This window comes from Hemitrygon akajei, chromosome 25 (genome assembly GCF_048418815.1).
Source record: "Hemitrygon akajei chromosome 25, sHemAka1.3, whole genome shotgun sequence".
NCBI classification, from domain to species: Eukaryota; Metazoa; Chordata; class Chondrichthyes; order Myliobatiformes; family Dasyatidae; genus Hemitrygon; species Hemitrygon akajei.
In genome coordinates, this window is record NC_133148.1 from 15,053,257 (window position 1) to 15,062,883 (window position 9,627).

The 9,627-nt window shown below is 47.1% G+C and overlaps 1 gene segment (V, D, J or C); it reads left to right on the forward strand.

Moving 5' to 3' along the window:
- The first annotated feature begins 5,689 nt into the window (after window positions 1–5,689).
- LOC140716175 (T cell receptor alpha variable 41-like) lies at window positions 5,690–8,520 on the forward strand. The segment is given in 2 exon segments: window positions 5,690–5,738; window positions 8,207–8,520. Coding segments are annotated over 2 exon segments (363 nt in total).
- The last annotated feature ends 1,107 nt before the right edge of the window (window positions 8,521–9,627 follow it).

The window sequence follows — 9,627 nt, forward strand, 5'->3', positions numbered from 1 at the left end:
GCTAGTGATTCCTGATAACCCTCCCTTGGGGGAGATAAGGGAAATCGTAGCGGAGTTTAGAACTGAGATATCCATGTTGCTATCTGCGGGTCCAACCACCCATTATGACAAAGCTGACTCGCAGTCTCACCCCCTGAGGGGACGGACTAAGCAGTTGATTGCTATTGAACGGGGTACCGCGGGAAGAGGAGCGACCGGAGTTGTCTGCGATAACTGTGGGGAAGAGAAACACTTCAAGCGGGAGTGTGCAGGCTGGGAAATCTTCGGAGAGTGAGCCCCCAGCTGCCTAAGCGGAGAAAGACGTCGTAAGCTTGGAAACCAGTGAGGGAACGGCCTGGCTTCTCGGGGGAAATACGTTTCAATCAATATATTAACGATCACTCTAAAGCAAAATATCCTATTCCTGAAGGCTTAGTGGGGCCAAGCTCCAGTGTATCGCTACGGATCGAGGGTATTTATGCAAGAGCCATATTTGACACAGGCTCTCGGGTTACTCTGCTGTACAGTTTGTTTAACAACCGGTATTTGACGCATTTACCATTAACGCAAATCAGTGCGCTAGAGATCTGGAGTCTTAGTACAGATGAATACTTGGGTGATGGTCACGTCCTTGAATCTGGAGTTTTCGGAGGCAGATGTGGGAGAGGCTGAGTTCCTTGATACATTTCTGTCAGTTTGTCCGGACCCAGTAGAAAAGGCCGAAGCTTCAGTTCTTGTGGGGACGAATCCTCCTATTGTGAGGAGGCTAATGGGAGACTGCAAGGAGAAAGTTGGAGACAGTTTTCAGAGAACATTGTCCATTTACCTTATGTTCCGAGCTGCTTTTGAGGAAGTGTGTGGCCGCACTGGGCTGGATGATGAGCATAAAAGAGGGACTGTGTGGTACACCCAATCCAAACCAGTCGTGTTACGGCCTGGGTAAGCAGCTATAGTGACGGGAAACCCCAAATTTCCCGGAATTCTTGAATGCAAGGATGCTCCGTAAGACCACCAAGAGAAGTTATCCTTACCTGCTGGGGTATTGATGAGATTCGAGCTGCAGAAGCTCTCGGTTTCACAAGTCATCAGGATGACTGTGATTGTTAGGAACACGTTGGAGAGGGAGGACACCCTTAGCCGGCGTATGCCAATGGCGCACCTCTTTCCGGTAACGGTAATGTTCAGTGTTCCTGTGAGACAAGTTGGGAAGAAACTCTCTCTAAAAAAGGGAAATTTGACTGCCGAGTCATTCAACTTTGGGGACTCTGTGGTATCTGGAAGTTGGAAGGGATGGTTGTTAGAAAAGATGTTGAAGCTGGAAGATGTCTTTTCCACTGACGAGTGTGATGTGGGTTGTTCCAAGAGCACTCGCCACACCATTCGGTAGACAGAGAACACAGCGTTCAGAGACAGGTCGCGGCGACTGGCGCTTGCAGAGGTGTGGACCTTCGGCAGCATCTGTGGAAGCTGAAGGAAGCTGGGATCATCCCTGAGTCCAGAAGCCCTTATGCGTCTCTAGTAATGGTGGCCAGGAAGAACAATAGGAAGGTACGGATGTATGTGAACTACCAGGCTCCGAACAGGCGTACAGTCGCCAGCTAGTATACTGTTCCGAGAATGGTGGACGCGTTTGCATGCCTGGGTGGTGCGAAGTGGTTCCGTGTGCTGGACGTGAGGAATAGATATTACCAGATTCCCATGATTGACCCTGACAAAGAGAAGACGGCTACTGGGATTCTTCCAGTTTGAAAGGATAGCCCAGGGCATGGAGAAAGCTGTGAGGGATATGAACTTTCTTAAGGTGTTGCTGTACCTGGATGATCTCACCGTATTGCGGTCCATCTTGAAGGAGTATGAGGTTAGCCTACTGAAAGGTGCTGGGCTGCCTGAAAGCTGCAGGTTAAAACTTTCCATGGACTAGTACCAGGGCGTCTGTCAATTATGTGGAACACATAGTCTCATGTGATGGAGTAGCTACAGATCCGTCTAAGATAGAGGTGGTGACCACATGGCCAATGCCTCAGTCTGTGAGCGCCCTGTCCTCGTTCCTTCGATTCTGTGGGAACTATCGGAGGTTCGTGAAGGACAACTCTAAAGTGAGTTACCACTTATATCAGCTTCTGTGCTGTTCGCTCCCTTGGAGAAGAAAGGGAGAAGGACGAAAACAGAAGTTGCTAAAGATTATTTTAGCCCCTCGGAGCTTTTAGGAGCGGCATGGGATCCGAAATGTGAAGAGGCCTCTCAGTTGCTAAAGGAGCTACTGACGAAAAAGCCTGTACTGGCTTTTGCAGATCCCCGATTGCCATATGTACTGCACACGGATGCCAGCAGACAGGGTTTAGGGGAGTTTTGTATCGGGACCATGGCACAGAGTTGACATCTGCTGGAGTCTGTCACCCTCTGAGCGAAGCTACCCAACCCCCCCCCCCGCCCCCACACACACACACACACACACAAGTTGGAGTTCCTGGCATTGAAATGGGCTGTGGACGGACAACAACCCATTCACTTATATCCTGACCTCGGCGAAATTGGATGTCACAGGCACTGGTTGTCGGCATTGTCTGCTAATGAGCTCTCTCTGAAATACCGGCCGGGGAGTCGGTACATTAATGGCAATGCGTAGACCCGACGTGCACATGAAGGGCTGGGCAGGGAAGGAGATTGGGGAGGGTTCCTGTCTCTGGAGTCAAAGCAATGTGCCAGTTTTCCATCACGAGGAAGGCGGATTAAAGGCCGAGCGGACTTGGAGGTTAAATGCGGCTTCGTGCTGGGCGACGAAATCAGGGCCGGAGCGATTCGCGGGGCAGCGTGCTCTTGACCCAGAGCCTTTCAAGTCAGCGGTACCTGGGCCCCAGTGCGACGTAGAATTAAAAACGCCTGCACAGATCCGAGGCGAGAACGGATTTCGCTCTCTCCGCGATGGCCAGTCCTCTCTCCAGGGCGCCAGAGAATTTCGCTGTTCCGTCGTTGGGTCAATTTAAATCTTGGCCCAGACAGACGGACAAGATAGGGTATCAGTCGGAACGAGTGCCGATTTCGCTCGTTCTCCGCCATTGTCATCTCCATGGCGCTGAGGCTATGAAGACTGCTCCGGCTGCTGTGCTCCGTACCCGCTAATAAGAAGAACTGATAAGCAAAGTTTTGGGTCTACTCCGGGGTTCGGATCTGAGGACTCATTTGTGGTTTAGAATGCTGTTGTGCGCTTCATTTGTTCGCATGCCGTGTATTTTTTTCATGCTCTTGTGCACGGAGTATTGGTCTTTCGTTGATAAGAGAAAAACCCCAGATGCTGGAGTTCCAAGCAATACACAAAACATGTCTTCATGAAGGGTCTCGACCGGAAGTATCGAGTGTTTCAATTTTTCCATTGATGCTACCCGGCCTGCCGAGTTCGCCAGCATTTTGTGTGCGTTGCTTGGTCTCTTTTTTAATGCTTATTCTTTCTTACTTTAAATTGTGTTCTTTCAGATTTCTTGCTTTGCGGCTACCGGGAAGCACGTAAATCTAAAGGATGTATAATTTCTATATTCAACAAATGTACTTGAATATGAATATATATCGTAGGGCTCCGGCGGGTGGGGCGAGGTCGAAGTGGGCCTGATGGGCAGCCCGCCCCAGCATTTCTAGTGGCCTTAGCAATTTATTGTTCTTGTTTTAAAATGCATTCGTGGGATTATGATGGGAAGTTCAAGTTCATTTATCGTTACATTTTAACTTGGGTTATATAGCTATTCGTATGTTTGTTTGTGGGTCACATTGACTGTAACTAAGGTGTGTAATAATGACCTCCACCATCAGTATGTCACTGGATGGTTCTTTCCTTGGGTCATACCGGCCAGTCTGTTTTTGTGTTTGTTGCAAGAAAGACGGCTGATGAGTTAAAGGAGCAGTTCTCGTCTGTCACCGAATGCTCGCCATATTGGGGTCAGGAGCGGGATTAGAAATTGACGGCGAGATTGAAGATATACGACATCGGATGAAGCACCTTAAAACCCGGGGAATTAATCAAGGGACTGAGAAGTATGTCTGCCCTGGTACTCCGGGCTGAGCTCCCGAAGATGGGACGCCGACCCGGAGGGAGGATCTGGGAACTGAGCATTATGCCTTCCCAAGGGACCCCGACGGGGCCAGCGTACACAGGCTCTCAAACCCGGGAGACATGGCAGAGCACATCACCCAACTCTCTCCTGGAACGCACCGGGGAACCCGAGATACCACAGCAATGGGAAGACGGACAACATGGCAGTTACCACTGACGCCGCTGGAGGAAGAAGAGGACCAATAGTTTTCACGTTACATGGTCCTCTTTGAAGCTCCTCAGATATAATGCTACCAGCTGCCTGGAGCCTTTCCTGATGCGTCAAATTTGCCGCATGGCACAATGTGCATCCTCATCAAAACGGCGGTGGACCTTGTCCTGGCACTGGATGGGGACGCCCCGCGTGCCCTGCTCGACCTAACGCCGGCTGAGCAGCATGACTATAGGGCTATCCAAGCGGCGCAGGAGCTGTGCTTCGGGCAGAGGCCATTGGAGGAAACAATGAGAGAAGAATTGGGCAGCAGATGGCGACTTTTAGGAGAAAGCCTGGAGGGCGTTCGCAGCTGATCTCCGCCACTATGCTCGTCATGGCTAACCCCAGTTCCCTTCCGCGGCCGAGGAAGTGTTTGCCCTTCACGCCTTCGGAAAGGCGCTCACGCCGGAGCGTCTTCGGCAGCATTTTACCCTGACATCACCATCATCGCTGGCAGAGGCAGAAGGGCGAAGCAACTTCACTCCCCCAAGGCATTCTTGTGTCACCCGGCACGCCAAGAGCCTGGGCTTGTGTCGCCGAGGTGAAGGAGAAAACTGACGAAGAGAAGCCCGTGAGACAGTTCCGACCAGCACCGCTCAGGCCCCGTCGCGTGTCACGGAGCGGTCTCTGTTAACGGTACGGCGAGGCAAGCCACATGGCCTGGGATTGCTCCGCGCAGCGCCACGCCGTAGCCCCTGCGCCGCTCGAAACCTTCAGCAAAATCCTTCGGTTGTCGCCTCTCCGGGTGGGACGTTTGGGTGAACACCAAGGCTTTTGTGTGGACTGCGTGGTAGAGGGCATCAGAGGTCTTGTGTTGGTGGACACGGTGTCAATCCTCACCATTATCTATGCAGGTTTCCTCGCAAAACGGCCGGTGTGGACAACCACGCCGGTCCAGCGGGCTACGGTTACTGGCAACTGTGCGACGCCGTTAGGGAAGACATGGCTGCGCATTGCAGTGGGGAAAACATAAGAGAACACGAGGTGCGCATGGCTGACATCCTGGAGTCCTGCCTCATTGGCCTGGACCTGCTGTCCCTCTGGTGGGCACACGTGGATGTACTGGGAGCAGTACTCTACTTCGGCGCCGAAACCGTGGTTCTCCGGCAGGGCACCTTCAGAAAGCGGACCCGGCGGGGGCGGAAAAAAAGAACCACGGTCTCACCGCGAACCGCCACAGTGCAGCACACCGCGAGATGGCCCAACGCAACACAGCGGGCAAGCGCTGATGGCGGCGCTTCAGGTGGCAGCGATGAAGACTTCCCCACCATTGCCCTGCAGCTGCACAGCGAACAGGTTAGCGATCCTCTGCCGGCCCGAGTAAAGGGATTGCTGAGCGTGGGACGATAGCCGGAGTGGGTAGAGGTCTCCACCCTAGATCCAGGCATTAAATCCCTATTCTCTCAGTGGGCACAATGGAGAAGCGGGACGGGCTGCTGTTCTGGCGGTGGCCACGGTGTTACGGTCGGTGCACGGGCTGTTGGGGCAGGCTATTTCGGGGTCGCAAAGACGTTTGGGAAGTTGCGGGAACGCTTCTATGGCGCCCGGTCAGTCTTTGCACTTGTCCCGATAAAATCAGCTGTTGAATTAAACGAGCTTAATGAGCTTTTTTTCGTCTGTTATCATAGACCAAATGCTCGCCACTATATATATCATCAATAACTTCGGAGGTCCTGGTAGGGAACAACATTAGTCACGTACAGTACTTGCATCCAGAGCCATCACTCAAGTACTACACACTGTCTTCGGTAGACAACACAATCATGAATCCATACGGCCAAGTCACCATGGATAGCACGCGTCTTAATCTTCTGTACGAGTCTCCCTTGAATGGCCTTGTCGCATATCTCCCGAAAACCCCCGTAGACATATTCTAACTCTGTACCTTCATCAATCATCTCCATCACCTTCTCGAAACATTCAATACTGATACTAAGAGATGACCTGCCTCGCAGTAAGCTATGCTGATGATCCCTAATTAGGCTATGCTTTTCCAAATGCTCATAAATTCTATTTCTAAGTATCCTCTGCATTAATTTCCCTACCACTGACAATAAGATCCACCAATCTATTATTTCCATATTAACGCCATTTCCATTCCTGAACAAAGGAACAACATTGTCCCCTGCAACAGCTTCTTCCCTCAAGGTGTGCGAATATCAATACCCTGCCAACACCTATGTATCTTCTCTAGGACAGCGGACTGCTTACTGTACTGTTTACTATTTACCTGTGCTGCGCATTACTACATATATTTTGAATTATAATTTGCTAACTTATTTTAGTATAATACTTTGCTTTTTTTGTACTGTGTGTGATATATGTTGTGTGGCTGCACCGTCGTCCAAAGGAACGTTGTTTCATTTGGTTGCATATATGTACACTCAAATGACAATAAACAACTTTAACTTCAACTTGTACAAATATGATTGTCATGGCACCAACAATCACCTTCTCGCCTTTCTCTACAATACTTCAATAGGCCCTGCAAACACTTCAAGATGAATGATTTTAAAGATAATCCTAATCTCAAAATTTCCTGGCAAATTAGCATGCTCCACTCTGGTCTCACTACCCGTTAATTCTCTCTCGTTGGTAAAAACCGATGCAAAGTACACTTTAGGACTGAACGCTCATAATCGCTCTCCAAAAGCATGCTTCCTATTTTATCCTTGAGTGGTTCTATACTCTGCCGAGTTACCTTAGTCTCTTGATGTATGTATCCGACTTGCCAAAATATGGTTCTCTCTCTCTCTCTCTCACTCTCCAAATTTTCATATTGAGTTCTTTTCTGGCTTATTTATATTTTTTCAGTATCGCTGTTGGATTTTATTTCCCTAAACATTAAGCATGCTTTTTTTTATCATCTTGACTAAATTTGCCACGTCTGCCGCCATTCACTCTTCCCTATAAGTTATGTATTCCATTCAAATTCATTGCCCATCTTCTTCTCCTTTTGACTTCTTTATGGAACGTGGTTCCAGTTTGCCATGTTGTTCGAATTTGACAAATCCCTTCACAATGAACAACCTGATACGATCTTCGTCCCTAAATCCATCTCCTTTCTGTCTTCTGATCAGAAATGACCCTGATTAATACCGTAAATTAGGCAGATCTGAGTTTTTTCATCGTAATGCTTTCTGTCTAGTCGAGTTCCTTCAGTATCTTGTGTTTTGCTTTGCTACTATCCACGCACATTGCAAGCGAAGTCAAGAAACTACAAATGAAAATAAACTTCGGATCAGAATTTGTTACTATGGATGGCATCAGATTCATGTTGATTACCAATGGTGAATAGAGGAAGCAAGATAGGGAGAAAGGGATATGCTCAGTTTGCCCGCATCAATAGGAATAATCTTTAGCTAATCGTGGTGATAAACTGAATTGTTTTCAGAGTATTTTCTGTGTCATAATGACCTTTAGACCTTTAACATATTTTTGCGGAGCTCTCTCCATATAACAGAGCAAAGAGAAAATACGTTCAGTACGATGGAAGGAAGCAATGAAGATCTTTCTCTAAATTTCTATCTATACATTCACGTTAATGCGTCATATATTTTACCGATGTAATTATCGGATATAATGCATATCATTATCCAAGCTATAATCGTAGTGAATGTGCCTTCATTCTACATTATGCAAATGAGGCCAGACTCGCGAGGCTTATAAAGTCTTTGCTTCTCCACAAGGTTGCACAGACAGCCTGCGCTGGTGTCTGGAACCTTCTCTGTTTAAACAGGCTTTCAGGTCGTGAAGGAACGATGAATATTTTATGTGTTTTGATATTTTTAACCTGGTTGCCAAGTAAGTGCAGTTTAGTTTTAAAGAGAATAATGGTTACTATCTTGCCGTTGCGTCCACAAATTTCATTTTATGTTAAATTCTGCGCTGCTTCAGATATGCGATTATTAAATATGTTTTCCTCCCTTCAGATGCCTTCAGTGCAAGGGTAGAACAGACACCAAGAGAAGCAACAAAACGACCAGGCGAAACTCTGACCATCAACTGTGTTTTAAGAGATGATAGCTGTGGCCTGTATGGCACATCATGGTTCATCCAAAGACCGGGTCGATCGGGTTGGGATAAGCTATCTATTGGAGGACGTTATGCGGAATCAGTCAACAAGCCAGCAAAGACCTTTTCGCTGAAGATCAGCAACCTAATTGCTGAAGACACAGCCACGTATTTTTGCAAAGCTCAAGAACACAGTAACGAAACTGAGCACACGCCAATTCAAAAAGTTTGAAAATCTTTCACGCGAGTATCTATGACTGCTTCGTTCTTATGGAAAAGAAAATTACTGAGCAGTAATTGATTCCTATGTAGAGCGAGTGTACATTAGTAGTAAGTTGTCAACAGTCACAATGCCGCTTATATCCAAGTGGACACAGTTGGAGGTGCAGCGTCAGTATTCTCCCAGAGTTATGTAAATGGAGACCTTTTTGCTATTGAATCAACCACTGTGCCAGTACTATCACAGTGATACAAAGCTCGGACTCCGCAATTCAAAAACCACTAATGCACTAAAGTCAATGTTAACCCGCTCCTGAACTGTACAATGCAGATATACAATGCATAAATCTGTACACTATTTTCGAAGGATTATTGGTTATAAAATAAGTTGTATAGAATAATACGAAATTAAGCTAGATTGTAATTGCAACCGCCGTGACCTCGGTTTCTTGTATTAATTTAGAAGAACCTTTTAGTACTAGTATCGATGACTGTGTGTATGGGTGTGCCACAGTGATGAATCTTCAGTCCCCTTCATGCAAAAATCACCTCGACAGTTATTAACGCAAAATTAATGCAAGATATTCCTTTAGGGACAAAAACTGCTTTCAGACAAACATTCTTTATCTCTGCCAGAGACTGGTACACAAAGCAAAGTCTTGCTCTATATATTTGTGTAATTGCAGTGCATATGTGATCATCATATTAATAACAAAGCCTTGATATTATCTACCTGACTGAGAGCTATTATCGACGGGATTTAAACAGGCCATAGCAACCATTTCATTTATGTCCCCTACCATCGTATCATGGACCTATGGGATTATCTGACGGATTTATACGCTATTTCCAACAAGGAGGTTATTGTGCTCATGTGAACTGATGTGCCAGTACTGTGACACAGTAGTCTATGCCATAGCACAAACCTCCGAGACAGTTTTATTTTTTTTAAGATCATCTATTTGTAAATGGGATTACAAAATATGACTTTACGTTCATGGATGTTACTCAACATAGTTTTTCAAACAATTCTGCTTCTCCTTTAGATAGAATTCTACCTACAGTCCCTGGTACTCAAACAGCGAAATTCCAGTTTTATTATCATATGCGCTTACAGTGC